The 24,487-nt window shown below is 38.2% G+C and overlaps 1 protein-coding gene across 1 annotated transcript in view; it reads right to left on the reverse strand.

Annotated features, from left to right (window-relative positions):
• FER1L6 (fer-1 like family member 6) overlaps positions 1 to 24,487 on the reverse strand; it is a 222,837-nt gene that overhangs the window by 122,960 nt on the left and 75,390 nt on the right. The window contains exons 16-19 of the mRNA XM_072606566.1: positions 16,110 to 16,200; positions 14,238 to 14,357; positions 11,222 to 11,374; positions 4,715 to 4,892 (exon numbers count right to left, since the gene is read on the reverse strand). Of these exons, the coding sequence (XP_072462667.1) occupies positions 4,715 to 4,892; positions 11,222 to 11,374; positions 14,238 to 14,357; positions 16,110 to 16,200 (542 nt within the window). The remainder of the gene's footprint in view (positions 1 to 4,714; positions 4,893 to 11,221; positions 11,375 to 14,237; positions 14,358 to 16,109; positions 16,201 to 24,487) is intronic.

The raw sequence follows: 24,487 nt of genomic DNA on the forward strand, positions 1-24,487 counted from the left end.
AGCTTTTTTTTTCTGGAGGTGGACAGCACTTTCAACATGAGTCCTTTGAAATTAGACAGAACCAAATTTAAATTTAGCTTCAAATATTTTTTTAGTATGTGGCCCTGGAAAAGTCTCTCAGTCTTAGTTTCCTCAGCTGTAAAATGGACATAATAACAGCACCCACATCCCAGTATTGTTGTGAGGACAAAATGAGATCATAGTTGTAAAGCACTTTGCAAATCTTAAAGTGCCATATAAATGGTGGATATTATTATTGTCGTATCATCATCATCATCTTGGGTAGAAGTAGGATACTTTTCCACCATTATACTTACTCTACCTGAAAAAGAAAAGTCAGAGCTGCCTTTCTGTAAGCAGTGGAATTAAACCCCCAAACTATAGGCTTGAGTGATGAAAGTACTGGACCTCAAGTCAAAAAGTTGATTCATTGCTCTTCCATTTGCAAGCTGAGTGACTGTGGAAAAGTCACTTTCCTACTCTGTGCCTCAGCTTGACCCCCATCAATAAAATGGGAATCATGGTATATAGACTACACATATGACTTGGTTGTTGTAAGGAAAGTGCTTTGGAAACTGTGAATCAATGTGGCCTTGGGAATGGAGAGCTAGCTTTGAGAGACCTGAGGAAGTCTCACCTTGGACACTGTGTGACCCTCAGCAAATCACTGAACTTCCCAGGACTCTAAGCAACTTTCTTAGGATGTAAACTAAAGAGAAGATGCCAACCTGCATGGGTACAGGGAGTTTTCTAATCCATACCAATCTCCATAACAATGAAATCACAAGTCCAGTCCCTAATCATGTCCCCATAATGCTTTAAGTATTTAACAAGACACTTTCCTCACAATAATTCTGTGACATAGATATTATTATACTCATTTCACAGATGAGAAGAATGAGACATGGGAAAAATAAAGTGATTTTCCCAAGATCACATAGTTAGCAAGTGGTAGAATAAGGATTCTATATGGAAGAGGAAGAGAAAGGAGAGGAGAGGAGAGGGAAGGGGAGGGGAGTGGAAGACTGATGGTCTATTAGTAAATGGCTCCATTGTTAGCTGCCAACTTTTTCCACTTGTATCCCCTTCAGCACTCCTTAAACCATGGGTTGTGACCCTGTTTTAGGGCCTACATGATAAATGACTTGTTTTCCACTGAAACCAAAGAACAATCAAAGCAAGAACAAGGACTGAGTAACACAGGAAGTCTAATTTTCTTTTTTTTTTCTTTTCTTTCACTAGTTCTAAAGCCTCCTCAGCAGCTGACTTTATGAAAGGCAACATGACCTTCAGTGGGACAGCAGACAAAACAAGCAGCCAGTGGCTGGCAAGTTTACATTGTGATGGCACCTGGAGCGTCATTCAGAATGTTAGGAGAAAGGCTTGATTCACATATGTTGACAGTCTCTGGAAACAACCCACAATTGAGAAAAAGCTCATGTGAAGTATTCTAGCTTTCTGGTCAGCTGTGGTTTGTCATAGAAGCCAAACTGGGAACTGAACAAGGAGAGCTTATGGGCCTCTGAGGTTGCCAATTTTAGTCAGATCATTGGAGAGAAATATAAACTATTTCTATATATAACCCACAGCCTGAGAGTTGTATTATTAGGGGATTTGCTTCATTTTCCATTCAGTATGCTCTGATCAGTCACGCATTCACTTTTTGTTACAAATCATCCTTTCCTTAAAATGGAAACACAAGTTGTGTGCTGTCTTAGGGAAGAAATTCAAATTGATTTTCCTCCTATTACCATATAAGTAGGAATTTTTATTCAGTGTGTGTTTAAAAAAAATTATTCTAGGGTGTGGAGCCAAGATGGCAGAGTAGAATCAAGGACCTGCTACTGCTCTCCCCCCAAACCCCTCAAAAAACCTATAAAAATGACTAAACAAATTCTAGAGCAGCAGAAGTCACAAAATGACAGACTGAAGCAAATTTTCAGACCAAGACAATCAGGAAGATCTATGGGAAGGATCTGTCACACCAAGCTGGGAGCAGAGTAGAATTCAGTGTAGGCCATGATGGCATAGACCAAGTGGGAGCAGGCCTTAGGGAACTGAATCACTGGCAGCTGCTGCAAATTTCAGATTTCTCAACCCACAAAAGCTAAAAAACAGTTTCAAAGGTCAGTGGGAAGGGTCTCTCACCTGACTGAGAAGGGAGTTTGGCCCCAGGCCCATCTCCAGGGCGGTGGCAGCCACTGGAGATGCTGTTTCTGGAGTTCTCCACTTAACAAAAGTCAAAAGCTCAAAAGTCAAGTAATTGGCTGAGAAAATGAGCAAATAGACATACTATAGATTCTTACTTTCTCCGTGAAGAGGTATTTTCTTAAATCAGTGGTGACAAGGAAGATCAAAACATATAGTCAGAAGACAACAAAGGCAAAGCTCCTGCATCCAAAACCTCTAAGAAAAAAATGAATTGGTTTCAGGCCATGAAAGAGCTCAGAAAGGATTCTGAAAGTCAAGTAAGAGAAGTAGAGGAAAAATTGGGAAGAGAAATGAGAGGGATGCAAGAAAATCATGAAAAATGAGTCAATAGCTTGCTAAAGGAAACCCAAAAAATGCTGAAAAAAATAATACTTTTAAAATTAGATGAATCCAAATGGCAAAAGAGATCCAAAAATCCAATGAGAAAAAAAATGCCTTAAAAAACAGAATGGGCCAAGTGGAAAAAGAGGTCTGAAAGCTGACTGAAGAAAGTAATTCTTTAAAAACTAGAATGGAGCAAATGGAAGCCAATGACTTTATGAGAAATCAAGAAATTATAAAACAAAAACAAAAGAATGAAAAAATAGAAGACAATGTGAAGTATCTTGTTGGAAGAACAACTGATCTGGAAAATGGATCCAGGAGAAGATAATTTAAAAATTATTGGACTACCATGATCAAAACTATGATAAAAAAAGAGCTTAAACATCATTTTCCAAGAAATTATCAAGGACAATTGCCCTGATATTGTAGAACCAGAGGGTAAAATAGATATAGAAAGAATCCACCAATCACCTCTTGAAAGACATCCCAAAGGAAAACTCCAAGGAACATTGTAGCCAAATTTCAGAGTTCCCAGGTCAAGAAGAAAATATTACAAGCAGTCAGAAAGAAACAATTCAAGTATTGTAGAAACACAATAAGGATCACACAGGACTTAGCAGTTTCTACATTAAGGAATCAGAGGGCTTGGAATATGATGTTCTAGAGGTCAAAGAAGATAAGATTAAAACCAAGAATCACTTACCCAGCAAAACTGAGTATAATACTTCAAGGGAAAAAATGGAACTTCAATGAAACAGAGGACTTTCAAGCATGCTTATTGAAAAGAATAGAGCTGAATAGAAAATTTGACTTTCAAATAAAAGGTAATCCAGAGAAGCATCAAAAGGAAAACAGGAAAGAGAAACATAAGGGACTTACTAAAACTGAACTTTAGTTTCCTTCATGGAAAGATGATATTTGTAAGTCATGAGACCTTTCTCAGTATTAGGATAGTTGGAGGATATGTATATATATATACACACACACATATATATATGTATATATATATATATATATATATATATATATATATATATATATATACACACACACATATATATGTATATATATATACCCATATATATAGGTATATATACATATATACCTATATACATATATATGTATACACATATATATATGGTGGGGCACAGGGTGAGCTGAATATGAAAGTATGATATCTAAAAAGGAAAATTAAGCGTCAAGAGGAACATACTAGGAAAAAGAAAAAGGGAGAGGTAATTTTTAGTAAATCATCTCACATAAAAGAGGCAAGAAAAAGCTTTTACAATGGGGTGGGGGGAAGAAGGGGAAAGGGAAAGAGAATAACTGAGCCTTCCTTTCATCAGATTTGGCTTCAGGAGGGACTAACATGCACACTCAATTTGGTATGGAATTTTATTTTACACTACAGAAAGGCAGGGGGGAAGAAGATAAAAGAGGGGGAATAATAGAAGGGATGGCAGATTGGGGGAAGGGGTAATCAGAAGCAAACACTTTGGTAGAAGGACAGGTCAAAGGAGAGAATCGAATAAATGGAGGGAGGGACAGGATAGAGGGAAATATAGTTAGTCTTTCACAACATGATTATTATGGAGATGTTTTGTATGACTACACATGTGTAACCTTTATTGAATTGCTTGCCTTTTCAATGAGGGTGGGTGGGGAGGGGAGAAGAGAGAGAATGTAGAAATCAAAGCTTTAAAAATGAATGTTAGAGGTTGTTTTTATATGCAACTAGGAAATAAGATATATAGGCAATGGTGTATAAAAATCTTATCTCACCCTACAGGAAAATAGAAGGGAAGGGGATGGGGTTGGGGGGGGGGGCGGTGATAGAAGGGAGAGCAGACTGGAGGAAAGGGCAATCAGAATACATGCTGTCCTGGGTTAGGGGAGAGATGGAGAGAAAATTTGAAATTCAAAATTTTGGGGAAGTGAATGTTGAAAACTGAAAATAAATAAATTTACGTGGAAAAAAATTATTCTAGCAAATTCTTTTTAGGTATACCATTGTCAAGGAGGTGGGACTTGGGTGGGGAAGATGTAAATGATAATATTAAGAAAGTAAAGATAAATGCCTCCATTTAGTATGTATGGATCCCTATGCCTACATAGTTAGACAAGCCCTAGAAGGCTGCTTAAGAGGTTTTAAGGTCTTTTCAGCCAGTAATTGTCTTACCCTGGTAGGTCAGGCTGGCAGGGGGGTGACTGGTACCACTTGCATTGGTTGATGTCTCAGCTTCATATCCAATAGGTAGGTTGTCCAAAATGGCATCGGAGTACTTGACAGACCCAAGCCAGAGGTATACATCTATTTTTCCTTGCACTGTCCAATCTGGCAGGCGTCGTCCTGGAAGCTATAGAAATATCACCAAAGGCCACCATGTTAATGAAAACTTGTTCTTAGTATAGTTCTTTGGGAATGGTGTCTTCCTTGGGGATACCATTGAATGGAGAACTCCTGTTACTTATGAGTTATAGATTGGAAAGGGGACCTAATTTGAAATAAAGGAAGTAGGCTCAAAATAGGGTTCTGATACTTGATGATGAACTAGGCAGGGACTGTCTTTTGCCTTTCTTTATATGCTCAGCATTTAGTACAGTGGCTATCACATAGCAGGCACTTAATAAATGCTTATTGACTGAACTTCCCTAAGCCTCTCTTTCCTCATGTGTAAAACAATATAGTTGTGTTAGGTCATCTCTAAATGACTCCTACGAAGAAAGGGTCAGCCATTCCCACTGCAGCCCAACCAGCTTCCATAGAAAGCAAGCAACAAGACACCCTGCAGGAGTTATAGGAGACAGTGTGTGCTGGGCAAGTCAAAGTATTGTTATGACCTTCACCCCTCAGACCTCCGTGGAGACAACCCAGGACCCTGAACCCAAGAGCCTTGGGAATAGCAATGCTTGCAGCCCAGTGCCCACAATCATTACATAGGGAAGTAAGTCCTGTGGAGATGAAGCCCAGCAACTGCTTCTATAGGCCTCACAGCCACAGCTACCAAAAACCCAGAAAAGAAAGTTCTCATAATCCAAGTCCTTAGCACCGTCAAGTCGTTCAACGTCAGAAACTGATATGATTTTGTTAGTGGAAATGATGCTGAAGAAGAGTCATTATTTAAAAATCTTCCTTATTTTTGTTACCTCTGAACTCTGTGAACTCCTTGAAAGCAGGGAGTATCTATCTTCCTTTTCTATTTGTATGCTCAGCACTTAGGACAATGCAAGGGCACACAATTGGTGCTCAATAAGTGATTCATTCATTAGTTTATTCTATGGTGTGTTTCAGCTCTAAATCTGTGGTCACAAGACTCTTCTGAGGCTTTATTCTCTTGAGTATCCATTAGACTAATAACCTCAACTTTTAATAGATTTCATTTCCCCCAGTAATAACGAGAGAGATGATTGTCACTAATCCACTTGATGTGAACGTTTCACAGGGCAATTCAGCACAAATCAATCCTTATGGAGCATCTCCTTTGTGCCAAACACAGGCATTGAGAGTGCACTGGAAGCACAAGGGTGAACAGGAGATGGTCATTGTTTCAATCTGTAGAGTGGAATAGCAAGCAGAATCTGCAAATATCTTCAGCAGAGTTTTGAAGGATCTTAACCCATAGATGTATGGAAGAATGACATGCAAGGACAAGGGAATGGTGTAAGAAAAACTATCGAACTAAGAAATCCCAGCATATGTTTAGGGAACTAAGGTAAATAGAACCTAAATGTTAGTAAAATGAGATGAGGCTGAAATATCCATTGAATTGAGTTTGCTAGTTTAGAAGGTAAGCTGGAATGAGATTGTAGAGGGCTTTGAATAACAGGCTAAAGAACTTAGGCTTTATTCGGGATGGAAACATGAATTTAAGTTCTTTACATATACCAGTCACTATTCTAAGTGTTTTTTATAAGCATTGTGGCAGTTTTGGAAAGAATACTGGTCCTAGACTTAGATGGCCTGGATTCAAATCCTTCCTCTGTCTCACATTACCTGTGTGACCTTGAACCAGTACTTTGCCATCCTGGGCCTCAGTTTCCTCATCTCTACTGTCTTCAGCTGAGGGAATTAGAGTAGATGACCCCTGAATCCCTTTCCTGCTCCAGATCATTCTGTGATCCTATAATCACATTGTCAAACTAGATAAATCCCATTAGTGAAAAATGCAGCTGATTCAAGCATATGTTTGTCTTGTCCACTTTAATTCAGCCCAGAATGCTATGTATTAAAACATGATACAATTCCCTACAACCCCCCAACACACACTTGGGAAACACATGAACACACTTGCATTTCCCTTGGGTCTCCCCCTCATAGTGACTTCCATGTTTTGTTTCCCTTAAGTTTGAGGGAACAACCCAGGGAATTTGAGTCACATAAATGGTAGAAACATCTAAACCTCTCCAGATTCTGTTAAATTTTATAAAGTGTTTGTCCAACTCTTGGATTTGCATCTTAATGGAAGCATCAAGTGATCAGCAAACATGGCACTGATGTAGAGATAAAGCCAAACTGATTTCCTTGGCTAAGGTGGATCCATGAGTGGAAGCTACAAAGAGGCAGGTTTAGACTTGATATGGAGAAAAACTCCCCAACAATTAGAGTTGTGCAAATGTGGAAGGCACTGCCTCAGGGCTTCCTCGACAGAGGTCTTTCAATAAAGACTGGGTATGATACTGGGGGATGAGTTCAAACTGTGTCTTAGCCACTGACTAGCTATGTAATCCTAGAGAAGTCACTTAGCTTCTCTCAGGCTCAGTTTCCTCACCTGAAAAACAAGGGTGGGAATATTAGCATATACTTCTCCAGGATGTTAAAAGGATCAAATGAGTTAACATGTAAAAGTACTCTGCAAACCTTCAAGTACGAAGTAAATGTTAGCTATCGTGTAAAAGGGATTCTTGTTCCTCTAAGGTATAATTAAATGCCTTTGAGATCCCTTTCAATTCTGAGACTCTACAAATCTCTGACTTCTCTAGTCTTAACCTATCCCTAAAGAATAATCTTCTTTACTTAGAATTCAAAGAATCTCATTTACGTCTTATGAGATATTGTAAACAAAATTTTTGTTCAGATATAGGTTGAATCTGATTTGAGCATCCTTCCAACTCAGAGAGTCTGTGATCTTGATTTTACCTCAAAGGATGAACCATTCGTTTGGCAGTCAACACAGCTTGGTTAGGAGGGAGCTTATACCAATGAGTCAGCCACCTGTTGTAGGTTAGTACTGTGTGGTAGTGAGTCCCCTCAGTAGGTTCAACTCTTCTCAAAAATTGTGGCTATTGAATAATTTGACTCAGGTCAAGGTATATTGGACTTTCTTAATCCACCGAGACAGCACAGACATTAGCCTCATATAAATCCTATAACAAGTCCATCTATTCACATTCCTTTCTACTAATATCCCTTTTATTTTTCTTTCTTGTTTTCTTTCTTCCTTCCTTCCTTCTTTTCTTCCTTCCTTCCTTCTTTCCTTCCTTCCTTCCTTTTTGGTACAGCACATCAGAATTCTACTCTTCTATATCAATTTGTCTTACAAAGGCAATTGCAAGGTTTCCAGTGTTGAAAGGTATAAACCTGAACTTGATCCATTTCTTACTGGTCATTTAACTCAAAGTTTTTTTTGAAGCAAGCAATGATAATAGCTTTTTCTCATTACACTTTGTCATTTGTGTTTAATAAGTGAGATTATTATCCGTTCTAGAATTTGAACTAATCTATCCACACAGGAAATAACAAAGGGATGAAAAATGTCTGTTGTCCAGAAAATGATCATGCAGTCAGATGCACAGCTCATTGAGATGGTCCATAAGTACCTTGTATTTTGGAAAGATATGAAAAGACAACAGTGAACTAGGCTTAAAGTTGTATAGAAGGAGGAGTAGGCTGGGTAGAAATTAGGACATCACACAGTGTTTTTAATGACCCCAAGATTTTTCCAGAAACAAAGGATTTTATTTTTCATGCTTACAGTATTCTGCTGATGCCACATCATCACCTTGGGATACCAAAGTCTCTGAAGAAGCCTTTCATAGAACCTCCCCCCCTCCCCCAACTCTCTTCAGGCATTACTCAAGCACTGCCTTATGATACAGTCTCTTCTGTCCCTCTCACCTACTGGTGCCTTCCCTCTCAAACTACTTTGTATTAATTTTTATTTATTCACTTTTCACCTAGATATCAGTTAATGCAAATAAATAATAATGAATCTCAAAAAGTGGTCATGTTATTCAAATTTGCAATGCATAATTCCATTGAACTGGAACCAACGACCACATTTTACATAATCATAACTTCAAACAGCTTGAATTCATAAACATGACCACTTCACAGGATTCACTATTCACACTAATTGGGACTTGACTGTATATTTATTCTGTATATATGTCCTTGCTGCCCATCCCTTGCACCCTTAGAATATTAACTCCTTATCAGTATAGATTGTTTGATTTGTTGTTTTTGTATCTCCCAAACCCAGCACAGCATGTCGAGTACAGTAGGTGCTTAAGGAATATGTTGGTTGGTCATTAAAACTACAGGTCATTCATAGGACAATGGAGATATAAACAAGCTGTGATCAATCTGCAGCATGCTACCTATAAAGGATTACACACTGTAAAAAGTCTCATCCAGAATAAGTAGAACCCGAAGAGGAGGAAGCCTGGCCATGTGTTGAAAGTGAGGAATAACCAAGGGACAGGTCCATTGGCACCAATACAATGTCAAGAGGCCTAGAGAAAAGAAGGTCTCCAACACATTGGATGGACTTCCTGAGAAGGATTCATGGGAGGTCATGGGCAAGAGTCCCCTAGGAAGAGAAGAGAAGGTACAGGCGGATTGCAATCTGTACCCATGGAGAGAATGCCTGCATTGGTGAAATCACAGATCCATAAAAATGAAGATTTTAAATATGAGACCCAGAGCTGGCATCCTATGTGATTCACTACCCACTGGATTGTGACCCCATTGATGTGGACCCTTTCTTTGGTACAGATCATCCATGCCTTCTCATTCTCTATGCCCTTCCCTGAATCTTCGCTAGAGGACTTACCTACGTACTAGCAAACTCGCATTAACTTTTTGAAAGCCCTGCTCTCACAATTACTAGCTATGTGACCTTGGACAAATTATTTTCCATCTCTGGGCTTCAGTTTTCTTATCTATAAAACTAGGGGTAAGGGTTGACTATCACCCCTAACTATTTATTTATTAAACACTAATCATATGCCTGATACTATTGGGCAGTGAGGATTCTAAGACAAAAATGAAAAAGATGATTTCTGTGGTCTCTTCCATCTCCCAAAACTCTGATAAATGCTTCTGCAAAATGGGAATAATAAGAGCACCTACTTCCCAGGATTGTTGGATATTTGTGAAGCACTTTGCAAGCTTTAAAATACCAGATCTATGCTATTGTTATTGCCATTGTTGTCACCACCATCATCATCATCATTACTTTTTTGGATTAGCACATTTGATTTAAAAGATCACAAGAACCACAAATTTAGAGATGGGAGAAGTCTTAGAGGTCATTGACTCCAACCCCCTCACTTAGCAGATGAGGAAATCAAAGATGATCATAGTTCAGTGACTTGTCCAGGGTCATGCAGCTAGCAAGTATCTGAGGCAGGATTTGAACCCATGTCTCTCTGACACCAAGGGCAGGGCCCTATTCTTTCACTCTTCCACATCCTGTTGGCCCTGCTCTAATTACTTCTCAAGTTTTTCCTCAATTCCATTCAACAAGTATCTCTTAGAAAGTGACACCCAAAGTTAGCCCAGTAACAAAAGGAAAACGAAAAATAAAAGATTCCTAAGTTACAGAAGAGTGGTATGTGTCTTGGTGTATGTGTATTTGTGCATGTTTCTCAGTGGATATATATGTGTGTGTGTGTGTGTGTGTGTATGTGTGTGTGTGTATATGTGTCTGTCTGTATATACATGCATATATGTACATACACACATACTATATATGCATGAATGTATATGTACATGTGTATTTGTCTATATGGGTATATGTATGTGGGTGTGCCTTTTCTATGTCTATGTATGTATATATTGTATGTGTATATGTATGTATTGTATCAGTGTTTCTGTATTTATGTGTGGTATGTATATGTGCATGCATATGTGCATGCATATGTATATTTAAGTATCTATATATGCATCATGCATGTGTACATGTATAAGTATGTGAATACATGTGTGGTATGTGCCTGCATGTGTGTGCATGTATATATGTATTTGTGTACATGAATTGTGCACTGTGCGCATGTATGTGTGTGCATGTGTGCACGCATAAATGCCTGAGCCTTTCCAGGTCAGGGAATTCCTGCATGTACTGCTGTGCCCACAATGCACTTTATTTGACAGGCTTTCTACAATCTAATTTTAAACAATCCTAAGAAGCATCAAAATATTTGGGGGAGCAGCAGCATGCCAATTTAGCCTTATTTTTAGCAAGGCTTCTTCTAAAGTGGTGGGTTATTTTTAAAGCAATTAACTCTGCTCTCCCAGTGTTCTCTCATTGGGCATGTTTAGAATAGTGCCCAGAATACAGCAAATGCCTAATAAATGCTTTTTGACAGACAAACCACAAGCAGAAAGAGACAGAGAAGAATTAAGGTAGATAAGGATGTCATGCTGAATTGGTAGAGGTTAAAACAGAACAAACATGGTACTTACTTTCAGAAAAAGAGTTTGAAGTTTCCCACAGTGTTTTCCTCTATGCTCACTGACAGGGGAATAGAGCAGGTCTTTGGATGAAATCCGTGCGTAGGCCACTCTTTTGTTACCGCTGAGCATCCAAATGAAGACGTCAGGGATTGTATGTTGAGGCTGTTGGGATGACAAAAACATAGAGCTTCCACCACTTGGAGTGGCCTTGGATGAACCAAACGGCTCAGTGTTGTCCCGGTTCTGCACCTAAGTAGCTGGGCAATCTTAAATAATCAATTTTACTTCTCTGAGCCTCAGTTTCCCTTTCTGTGAAATAAGAATGTTGGACCAGCTCATTTTTAATGTCCCTACTCTATATGAGACTGTTTCTTGCCAACACCTCTGATGAAGGTATGTATTTGAAATACTTAATTCATTAAACTGACAAGGCAAATAAAATGCACCTTCCCTGAGGTAAGAGAACATTGGGATATGGACTATGACTGCTTTTAAATTCCAGTGTGCCAATCTGATCATTCAGGATCCATTGTCTGCTAGTTTTCCAGCTGTCGTACTAAATACTTGCATTGAATTGACAATCATTTACTGATGATCAAGTTAATAATGAATACAGGAAAAGCTGGCATTCTGCACCCATGGAATACTCTGGAAAATATTTAAATCCAAATACAGACAACAGGAGCAAGGAAAAACATCATTATTTGCTCCTCCAGGAGGGAGTTCAGGGGGCTTTCTAAGTGATGCCATTACCAGGTACACTTCACAAATTGCCTTTTGTTGCATTGGAAAGTAGCTTTCCAAATGAGATGATGATTACTGAGTATTTTAGCTCCATTTTAGCTCATTATTCAGGAGTTTAACTTGATTGCACAGACAATTAGAAATGTATTCAATCTAAGCAGTGATGGATAGCACCCCTACCAAGTGGCCTGTTAAATGGGGCCTTGCTTGAAGTACCCAACTCTTTACCAGTGCACTCATTAAGGGAAAGCACACAGGTTGCCACAATTTATTCTTTATATCTTCAGAGCTCGGTGGAGATGATCCATTTTATGCATCCTACGATATGCTTCAGAGGTTGGTTTGGCACCCAGGATTCTTCTTGGAAGAGGAATCTGAGGCACTGAAAAGACCAAGAAATTCTAAAAGGATGTGGGGGCCAGTAAGTCACAGAACCGTCATCAGAACTCAGAGTTCCAAACTTCCAAAGCTATAATGAAACCCCAAATGCCAGAGGTCTGTCTCACTGCTCATTACATTACCTAGACATGAGGCACATGTGCAAAACAGTCAAGTCTCAGTCTCAACTCTCTACTGAGAAAAGAAAAATAAGAGTCAGTTGTATTATATCAGTCATTCAAGAATATTATAAGATTCTGGATTATGAGATACTGCAATGAGAGCTAGCCCACTAACCATTAGATCACTAAATATTAACCACTAACCATTAACTATTCCAAACTAGCGGGCAGCCTTCAGAAGTGTGGATCTCTTTCCTAGATGTTTCACAGGAAGCTGGATGATCCTTTATTTGTAATTCTGTAGTGTGGGATTCCTATTTGTATGTGGGTTAGATCTGATGGCTTTTGATGCTCTTTTCAATTCTGAGATTGTATAATTCCCCATAACATTATTTTGACTGCCTGCATATGTGTAAATCCCATGCAACTCTTAGTTCAGAAAACTTCCACAAATTAGCAAGCAATTTGAATGAACTAAGATACCTAAAAGAGTCAAAAGTAGAATCATTTGTACTATATATAAAGCCAAATGAGGAATATTGGGCATATTTGCATGAACATATATATAATACATATGTATGTATGTGTGTATACTATGTGTACGTATATACAGGTATAGGCTTACTGTATATATAAGGAAATTCCCCTTTCACATGTGAACATTTTATTTACTGAAAGGGAAAGATAAAAGACATTTGTCTAAGAAACACAAGTAGAAGAAGCTTTAATAGAAATACAATTTTGAAAGAAAAGTGTTTGAGGAGAGCCACAGAATCCTGAGAGAATCTAAATGAAAAGAGCCCCTCAGAGGTATTAGCTGATAATAAATATAACTTCAGTGTATTATTTCATAGCAGCTGATCTTCATATTTTAGAACTTTGGGGTTTCTTGCTGGGAAACTGAATCAAAGAACTATTTCAGGACTATAAGACTATTATGTCTGACAGAAATGTGGATTTGAGGGTTTTCAAACTGAGACAAATCACTGCTTATGAAAAGGTTCTAATTTGAGGCAAGAGAGAAATAAGGAGTCTTATGGGAAGGTGGAGTATAAAAATGGCCTGTATGCAGAAACCACATACAGGAGTTTTTAATAGAAATTAATAGAGACAAGAAGTTAGCAGAAACAAGGTAGACAAAGATGGGAGATGATGATAGCAGTTGTTTAGAGCTGGGTCCAGCTAAGATAAGCTGACTTGAGACAGACAGACCCTGTAGTTGTTGCACAGAGCTGGTCTAACTGGAAGCAAGTTGTGACGCTGGAAGCAGCCTATAGAAACTATGTCAAGTCTGAGCCTCCTCTCTCTAGACACTAAGATGATATGGGAAAGAGTGTGGCCCTGAGGTGATAGGGGAAATTGCTTATACTTCTGTTCTTGATATATCTTTCAAGCCAATATTCCTGTGTACAAGTTAATTGACGGTAAGTAGTTGAATGGAAAATGGAGTATACCCACTGGAGGTTAATGGTGGAGGGCGTGGGGAAGAAATTCTAAGGAAAAAAAATTATGTTGCCAGAAAATACTCAGTACAATGTGTGATGATTTTCTTTGCCTTCTCAGTCAATATTTCATGATTCATTGAGAATCAATGGTGTTATATTGACTGATAAGTAGTTGATATGTTTCCCCAAGACCATTAGAGTTAATTACAGTCATGTGATTACTCCTTCAGAAACAAAGAGTGGGTGCATATTGTGTAAGAGAGCAAATCCTTATCCACATGCAATGTAAAGGAATTTTGTAAATAGCAATGAAAACATTCTTTAATGGTGGCTCACCTCATCAACCAAGAAGCGGATTTTGTCCACAAAGTTCTGAGCTTCATTAATCAATTCATCTACAGACATCTTCTTCTTTTGCTGCTGGAGAAATCCTTTTGCATCACTGACCATTGCCTCCTAAAATGGCAAAAGACATTGTAAATGTTTGCAATATGATTCACAAAGTAACTACAGTTAAGACTAGTTGTCACTAGATCCTCTCCATTCCTTCTCTCTAGAAGAGATGTAAAACACATGATCAGCTTCAACAATCCTGAGTGGGGCTAGAACCAGAATAAAATGTAATTGGGAAATAAATAAAAATATAATAGAACATAGATAATGTTAATATGTGGCTTTCTAAGTCAGTTTGTGGTCACTGGGATCCTTGTGTATGGTTTAAGGATCTTGTTTCTATTTAAGTGTGATGGTATTGTTTTAGGGGCAACTAGGTGGTGTAGTGGATAGAGCACCAGTCTTTTGAGTCAGAAGGACCTAAGTTCAAATCTGGTCTTAGACTCTTATTAGTTCTGTGACCTTGTATAAGTCACTTAATCCTGTTTGCCTCAATTTCCTCATCTACAAAATGAGCTGGAAAAGGAAATGGTAAACCACTCTAGTATCTTTGCGGAGAAAACCCCAAATGGGGTCACAAAGAATGAGACATGGCTAAACAACAACAAAATCACGGCAGCTGAAATCCTTCCCATTCTTCAAGACTCAGATCCAATGCTGCCTTCTTCATATAACCTTTGCTAATACCTTCAACTAAATGTAATCCCTCCTGTAAGAGATATAGTATTAGTATTATAATTCTCATTTTAGAGATATGGTGAAGTAATTTGTCTGGGATCACACAGCCATTAAAAGGAAGAATTGGGATTCGAACTCAGGTATTTTGACTTGAAGACCACCCTGAATTTCTCAAAGCTTACAAAAAGGAGGTAATACTAATGCTATGGACCATTTTAGGCTTTGTCGAACATTTTTCTTACAAAAACATTTTTCTGTTAGTCTCTGGGCTTGTGGGACTGTGGATCTATGCTAATTTTCATGGGTGACTCAAATAATAACATATTCAGATAGTGTATAAAGTGTATAAAGAATACCTCATTGGTGGGTATTCTTCATTTTTCTGATGAGAGTAAAACTGACACACACAAAAATTTAACTGTACTTTTCATTACACAACTAGTTAAATGGTAGAAATGAGATTCATTATCCTAGTAATTCCAGCATGCAGTGCTCCTTTCCACCATACTAAACCGGCTTTTCAAATAATTAATAGCAGCTAGTATTTAATAGTGTTTTAAAATTTGCAAAACACTTTCCATCCCTTTAATAGCACTGTGAGATAGGTGCTTTCGTTATTCTCATTTCACAGATGAGGAAACTAAAGCTGAGAAAGTTTAAGTGACTTACCCAAGGTCATACAGCTAATAGGTTTCTGAAGAAGGATTCTAAGTACTTAAACTAGACCCAAAGAATCAGGTTAGGGTCAAAATTATATGAGCTTAAGCCCTATGCACTTCATACAGTATGATGCCAATAAATATTTATCACTTGACTCACATCTGGAACTCATGTAAAATGTGCTTTGTTAAAAGTATTGTGGGCATTATTCCTACTTTACAGATGAGGCTTACAGAATTTAAGTCATTTGTCTATGGTTATACAGTATTTCAATCTATATCTTTCTTGACTGCCAGGTTCTATACTTTTTTTCACTTCACTACCCTGACTTTAATGTGCCTGTAAAATGAAGGATTTGGATGAAACAATCTCTAAGCTCTCTTCCAGCTCTAAATATATGATCCCATAATGAGACAAATGAGGTTAATTTAAAAGTCTAGGTTTTAATTTGACAATATAGATCGCATTTTCACAGACCAGTTCTTGCCAACATAGCTTGAGTCGTTTCTTGTCCAAAGTGGTCTGGTTCAACATTTTCGGTTTCTTTTCTGCTTCAGAGATGAGGGCACTATAAATAAGGAACAATGATATAGAAGCATGGTTAATGATATTCATTTCATATTATTGTCAAAGTTTGTGAATAGGTTCTCTGCCTTATAATGGAGACACCGATAATGGGAGAGAAGAGAGATTTTCAATTTGATATTAAATAATGACAAGTAAACTTTCCTAAGGAAGAAAACAGAAATTTGAAACACTGCTCAAGCATTAAATTAGGCTTTAATTGTGACTTTTTATTTTCTCTTTCTTCCCAAAGGCCCACAGGCACCATTATAACCACAATTAATGAAAGTGATACAATTGTCCCTCTTTCTTGAACTGCAAGATTGCATTTGTCTGGGCATCCTCTCCACTGACTAAGATCACAATCTCACCATGCCTTGATCATTAGTTCTTCGAGTTGCTGAGCCAAAGAAATCATTCTACGGTGACTCAAACAGATTCACAATCTCATCAATTTGGCTGTTACTTACAACTATGCAGATCATAACATCCAAGCCAGTCCATCCTGTGGAACTCTTGCCCATTATTCTGACATCTCAAGGTTATGAGTGAAGCACACAATCTGTCTAATAGCTTGCCACATGGCCAACCCATTTTCTTTTCCAATCACCTGATGAAATCCTTTACTCTCTTTCTTCAAACTTCCTGATTTTTTATATGTTGCAAGCAGTTCACATCCATCACATGCCTTTTCATTGTTTTCCAAGTGAATCTCATTTTTAATCTGTCAAAGACTATAATGTTTCATGACTCATAGCCATATAACAGCACTAGTAAAATATTAGGATGTATAAACGGTACCTTTGTTTCTTAGAAAAATTTGGATCGTTAAAGGAACTTTGCAATTTCCCTAAGTTTATCTAGTCTTCTCTTTTATTCTTGGACCAATTTATTGACCATTTATTCTGTCTGCCCAGGATATCTATATCTGTACACACACAGAAACACCCACATATATATACATATATACACACATGTGTTTTTGCATATATGTATACATATTTGTGAATAGGTATCTATATTTTCTGTGCATATATATACATATCAATACATGAATATATACATATATACACATAGATGTATGTAAATTTATAGAACATATATAAAACATACATATGTATATGTGTGTATATTTATTGTACATAAATGTGTGAACATTTGTATATAGGCATATTAATGTATATCTTGAGCAGTTATGTACAGACATATCTTAGCTATATGTACATGCATATACATATATGCATATATATCTACCAATGGATAAGTGCTATAGATTGTGCATCTAATGGGCCATAATCTGTATAACAGACCCTCATCCATTTAGTTTTTCCTTTGTAAATGATTAGACTGAACCCTTTTGAGTAGTCATAAATCTCGCAAACAGTATAATAGTGTACAATCAGAAGCATCACTAACCATGTGGATTTCTTCTTCAAATTGACCTCCATTCAAAATCTCCATAATGGTTATAAATACCTTTCATGAGCATATAATCTCTTGTTTGAAGCCTCACTTGATGTTCATGAGCAAAGAGTTATTAGATGAGGTTATCTTTGTTGTTACATCTTTCAAGGAATTCTGAATAATTTTGATGAATGGATGGAAGACACCTTGTTTGAGGAAAGCCTTTAAATGGAGGCTCTGCTCAGTTGAATGAAATGAATGGGACTTTGTTGTGCATAATCAAAAAATAAACACAGTAGAATTGCAAATAGATCTTTCAGTGAAATTGTGTGAGGATAAAGATATGGTCTACAGTGGCACATTGCCTGAAAAAAGTCTGCCTTTTCCTACTAATATCCTAATCAAGGATGATCTTAATGTGCATATAGATGATTCTCATAAAAATTGTATGTAGATAAAAACAACCAACATTTAATAGCACTTTAAAGTTTGCGAACACATATTATCTCATTCAATATTCACAACTCTGTGCTTTTATTCTCTCCATTTTACAGATGAGGAAACCAAGGCTGACAGATTTGCAGTGATTTCCCTAGAAACACACAGTTAAAAGACATATGAAATAAAATTTGAACAAAACTCAGTCTAGTACTCTACTAAATTGCCTAGCTGCCTCTAGAAAAGTATATAGATGGGAAAGGAGGTGTATAGGTGAGTGGCTGATGCACTTACAAACATCACACTGTAGCAAGTAGGCAACTCTGAGTTCTTAAGGAAGCAGAGGGCAAGGTCTGAAAAGGGTTTATATGTAGGCTTGGTAACAGGCTGTAAATTGCCATTTTAGGACAAATCTGTCTAAACATGAAGAGGGTTATCACCAGTAATGAATTCCTAAGTTTAAAAAAAATTAGACATCACAGAAAGCTTATGCTGAGAGGTTTAAATTTCAACCCAGTCCATCAGAGTGCTTGACATCCTCTTACTTCATCAGACCTGCACATGCTGTGAGGTACCTTTAGATGTCTGCTTTGAGTCATCTTGATTAAGCAGTGCTGCTTTTTAAAAAGAAAAAAGAAAAAGAAAAGGAAAATAATGATGAAAGAGAAGGGGGGGGGGAAGAAAGGAAGACTTTTTGGGAGTTGTGAATGGGAGCTCTGAAAGCCTCTCAGGCTGCTATTTTTAGTCATGCAGGATTCAATCTGGCCCTTGAAAAGTCAGATTACCAGCAAGAGGGAGAAGATAGTATAGCTGCCAGGAAAAAAATCCTAATTGCAAAGGGTATGCAAGCAATGCATAAAGAATGAGATATCCTCTACATCTCCCTTCTTTCCCTCTCCCTACCTATCACCAATCCTACCACCAAAGTATGTACCAATACCCTAATAACAAATGTTCACATATACAGCAAATCCAGTTTCAGTCAACTACAAGGGACAGTCCTAAGTGTCTGAGATTTTTGCTGTATTAGCAATGCCTCAAAGCAAGAAAGTGATTGACATATGCTTTGAAATGTTTTGGTTCCAAGAAAATTTTCATTTAAATGTCATTTGACACAATGAGATTTGTTTTAAAAAGTCAGGGGCACTAGAAAAGTTTCTTTGGCATAATCACCTTGGAAAGCTATGGAAAATAGAATATCCCTCTTCCGTTCTCTGATACTGCTATTACCCTCCTATAGGCCTCCATCACTGCATGCCTGGCCTACTGGAATACCCTACTGGTTGGGCTGCCTGCTATATGTCTCTCCCCCCGCCACGTCCATTCTCACTGGTTATCCCTCATGCCAGGAATGTTCTCCCTTCTCCTCACCACCTGGCTTCCCTGGCTTCCTTCAAGTCCAACTAAAACCTCATCTACAAGAAGCCTTTCTCAGCTCCTCCTAATTTTAGTGCCTTCCTTCTGTCAATTAACTCCTATATATCCTGTGTACAGGTTGATTGCACATTTTTGTTAACTTGTTAACAAATTATTAGATATTATTATAATTATTATTAGACTGTACATTCCTTGAGGGCAGGGGTTACCTTTTGCCTCTCTTTGTATCTCCAGTGCTTAGCAGTGTCTGACAAATAGTAGGTGCTTCATAAATACTTACTGACTGACTATTTCTAGAACTCAGTTTTCAATGGTGCTCCTCTGATCTGTTGAGGGTGGGGCACACTTAGATCCTTAAATGTGTCAGTTTTTCTCATTAGTATGGGTCCTCCCCCATCTGGTGCATACCCTAGTCCATTTATACACTTCAATTCTGTTCAGTTCTGGTCTACATCCTTCCATATATGCTAGAAGTCTTCTCCTGGTTTTAGCGTTTTAAAAATATATCTCAAGAGTAATAACACAATGCTCGCACTGTCCATTAATGATCTTTCATTCCTACTGTGTGATCACATGCCCTTAGTGAGGGAAGCCATTGTTAAGTCTCTTAGAGACTTTAGTTTGAGAATTATCTGAAGGAATGAAGGGGATCAACCCTGTCATCGACTAGAAAAGTTTCTTTCTGTAGTCTAGTAACATACTGTGCATCTAGGGACGGTCATCAGCCCTGGGATCTGCCCCAGAAGGAAGCAGAGATGGAGTATTTAGTCAGTTTGGAAAGAATCATAGGATCATAGTTGGAATAGTACTTAATTTTTCCAGATGACAAAAATTCAAATCAAGAGAGGAGAATGCCTAAGATCACACAGCAAGTTCATAGATGAGACAGTAGTCAAACCTGTAGAGGCAATACTGAAGAAGGGCTAGGGTGCTGTACTTGGGGTCAGAAAGACTTGGATTCATGTCTCAACTCTGACACTTACTAGCTGAGTGACCCTTGGGAAATTTGAAATTCTCTAAGCTTCCATTTCTTCATCTGTAAAATGAGAGAACTGGACTGCATGGGTTCTAAGGTATCTTCCAGTTCTAAGGTTATGATATTATGATCTTGGAATTCCAAATGCATCATTTTCTGCACTATAGTCACTCACTACAAGTCTTGTGAAGAAGACAGCACTTTGCCATGCAACTCTCTTGGACCCTGATTATGGAAGGAATTACAGCAGACAGTAGAAAGACTGTGTTTAGTAGTTCTAATCATGTTCAACTCTGTGATTCCATCTGGGATTTTCTTCTCAAAGATAGTAGAGTGGTTTGCTGTTTCCTTTTGCAATTCATCTTACAGATGGGAAAACTGATGCAAGCAAAATTAAATAACTTGCCCAAGGTCACACACACAGACACACAGTAGTGTCTGAGGTCAGATTTGAATTTGGAAAGATGAGTCTTCCTGACCCTTGGTCTGACTCTTTATCCACTGTGCTCCCTAGTCATGTCCAGATTCCATGGATACCATAAAGTGTGTAATAGACTCAGGAGGGCCCTCTCTCACCATACTGTAAGGTATAATTAACTGTACTGCAGGTCTCTTGGTTTATATATGGAAAACCCTACCACCTGAGGAGGGCTGATACTCAAAGGTTTCTGAACCATAACCTAGCCCTCAGGTTCTCATTAGATGATGTGGCTGATCAAAGAGGTTAGCACTCAAAACAGAGGTGCCTGTCATCATTAAGCTCAATAGTCTTCTCTTGGCTTATAGAATCAAATATCTAGAATTGCAAAGTACTGTAGACTCTACCTAGTCCAATCCCAATATTTTACAGATGAGGAAACTGAGGCCCAGGAAAATCAAGTGATTTGTGCACAGTCACTCAGACAGTAAGAAACAGAAATGGGATTTCAACCAAGGGTCTCTGATCCAGAAGCAGCACTGTTTCCATTACAGTAGAGTTAGGACTATGGGTAAATAAGGGAAACAGTGGCTTAAGGTGCACTATACAGGGTGATACAGCAAGGGGACCTTTTAAAATGTTTTATGAATGCATGTGACAGCTAGGTGGCTCAGTAGGTAAAGTATCAGGCCAGGAGTCAGGAAGACTCATCTTTCTGAATTTAAATCTAGCCTCAGATACTTACTAGTTGTATGCGGGCAAGTTGCATTGCCCTGTTTGCCTCAGTTTCCTTATCTGGAAAATGAGCCAGAGAAGGAAATGACAAATCATTTCAATATCTCTGCCACCCTAAATAGTGTCAAGAAGAGTTGGACACAACTGAGACAATCTGAACAACAATAACAAATGAATATACATTTTAATGCTAGAAAATGTCATTCCTTATATCAGATAGGGATTTATTTTGTGTTAAGTCAACTGTCATGTGTAACAATGGAGGCTCAAAGTCCTGATGGAAAGTAATATGCAGCCTATTCCCTCTGCCCTCCCAATCCACTAGGTTTGGGGTTTTGTTGTGGTTGCTTTCTGCTGCTCTCTAATGCACTTATGATGTAACATTGTGTATTATAGCTCTTTGTGCATATGCCATATCCCCTAATAAGCTGTGAACCCCAGAAGGACAAGGAAGAAAATCTGCACTTTCCTCAGTACTAAACGCTATGTTCTGTACACAGCAAGCACTAAATAAATGTTTATTGCATAAATGAACATGAAAACAAATGAGTATCCATTTCAAACTTTATCCTGGTTCTGAACATCAGGGGCTTATGGAATGAAGGGAAGGGAGAGATTATTTTGGTTGATAAAGTAGTTAGCTATCCAAGGTGCTATTTCAGATTAGTGTTCGGCAAGATCCACTAAAGCCCTGCTGTCTGCACAGCTTCATGATGAAGGAGGTTTCCTGGATTCCTAAAAGCTACGCTAGTGGAGTATAAGCTCTGACAGGTCTGACCAAGCTGGAAAAGCTTCCAGTAGAGGTTTAACTACAGATCGTCCCTGGAGGACTAGTTTAGCTTAGCTATGTTTAGAGACATTTGTTTACAGAAGGGTCAGCATCAGGTAGTGAATTATTCATCCAGAGAGGGCTGGGCATCAGGTAGTTAGCTATTTGTTGGTTGTGGCAAGTCATTTAACTACCTACTAAGGCCTGGGGGCTTTTGATATACCTCAGAGGAAAATAATAATAATAATAAATTATTATAGATCACCATTATAGTGATAATAATAATAGTATAAAACTATGGATATGTAGAGCCTTAAGTTTTGTAAAGTACTTTACATTTCTTATCCTATTTGAGTTTCACAACAACTTTGTGAGGAAGGTACTATTATTATTCCCATTTTATAGATGAGGAAACTGAGGCTGAAAATGTTAAATGATTTGACCAGGGTCACATAGCTAGGAAGTGTTTGAGTCAGTAAGTTCTCTTCCTCACTCCCATTATAACACTCTATCCATCTAGCTGTGTAGTGGAATACACAGAAAGAGGAATGGCCAAACAAATTGTGAGATATGGATATAATGGAATATTATTGCAGTGTCATAAGTAACTGATATGAGAAATTCAGAAAAATACAGAAAGACAGTTTGAACTGATGCAGAGTGAACCAGGAAAAAAAACAAATAAAAATGATCATAATAGTATAAAAGAAATGAAGCCAAATACTATATATTTGTAATGAGGTAGCCTGGCATAGTAGTAGATAGCACAATGGATTTGGAGTCAGAAAGACCCAAGTTTAATTCCCACCTTTGATATTTATTAGCCTAAAAGTCCTTTCTCAGCCTTAGTTAACCAGTTAGTCAATAAGCATTTAAGTACCTGCTATGTGCCAGGCACTGTGCTAAATGCTGAAGGTACAAAGAAAGGCAAGAGATAAGACAAGAGACCTCAATCTAATGGAGCATATGATAAACAAACAGATATGTCCAAATAAGCTATATACAGAATAAACAGGAAATAATTAACAGAGGGAAGGCACTAGAGTTACAAGGGATTGGGGATGACTTCCTGTAGAAGGCAGGGTTTTAGTTGGAACTTGAACAAAACCAGGGAAGCAAATTGGCAGAAGCGATGAAGGAAAATGTTCCAGACACGGGGGCGGGGGAGCACCCAGAGAAAATGCTCTCAGCCTACAAATGGAGTGTTTTATTCATGCAATAGCAAGAAGTCACTATCATTGATTCAAAGAGTATATGCAGAGGTATAAAGCTGAAGATGAAAAAGTTAGGAGAGGCCTAGGTTTTGAAGGGCTTTAAATGCCAGAGGATTTTATATTTGATCCCGGATGTTATAGGAAGTCGCTGGAGCTAACTGAGTAAAGGATTGACATGATCAGATCTGCGCTTTAGGAAAACCAATTTAGTGGCTAAATGGAAGACAGATCTGAGTGTAGAGGGACTTGGGGCAGGAAGAATAACCAGTATAGCAATCCTTCAAGCATGAGGTGATGAGTACCAGAGTAGTGTCAGTGTCAGAGGAGAGAAGGGAGTGAATTTAAGAAATTGCAAAGGTGAAATCAATGGGCCTTCACAATGGCTTGAATATGGGTGGGGGGGAGAGATAGAGAGATAGGAATCCAGGATGAGTCCTAGATTGTGAGCCTGGGAGACTGAGAGGATGGTATCGCCTTCAACAGTACTAGAGAGGTTTTGGAGTAGGGGAGTGTGGTTTAGGGGAAAAGATAGTAATTTCAGTTTTGGACATATTGAGTTTAAACTTTCTAGTGGATGTCCAGTTCAAGATGTCTAAAAGGAAGTTGGAAACAGGAGATGAGGAGTCAGTAGAGAGATTCAGCAGGAAAGGTAGATTTAAAAATCAGCAGCACAGAGATGATAATTAAATCCATGTGAGCGAATTGGATTGCCAAGTAAAGTAATATACGAGGAAATGAGAAGAGAGCCTAGGACAGAACCCTGTGGGATTCCTATGGTTAGTGCATGTGATGTGGATGAGAGTCCAGCAAAGCAGACTGAGAAGGAGCAGTCCCAGAGATAGTGGTGCTCTGTAAACTAAAGAGAAGACAGTATGAAACAGAAGAAGGAGATCAACAGTGTGAAAGACTGCAGAGAGGTCAAGAAGGATGAGAATTGAAAGAAGGGCACTGAATTGTCAA

The sequence above is a fragment of the Notamacropus eugenii genome, chromosome 4 (genome assembly GCF_028372415.1).
Source record: "Notamacropus eugenii isolate mMacEug1 chromosome 4, mMacEug1.pri_v2, whole genome shotgun sequence".
Classification (NCBI taxonomy): Eukaryota; Metazoa; Chordata; class Mammalia; order Diprotodontia; family Macropodidae; genus Notamacropus; species Notamacropus eugenii.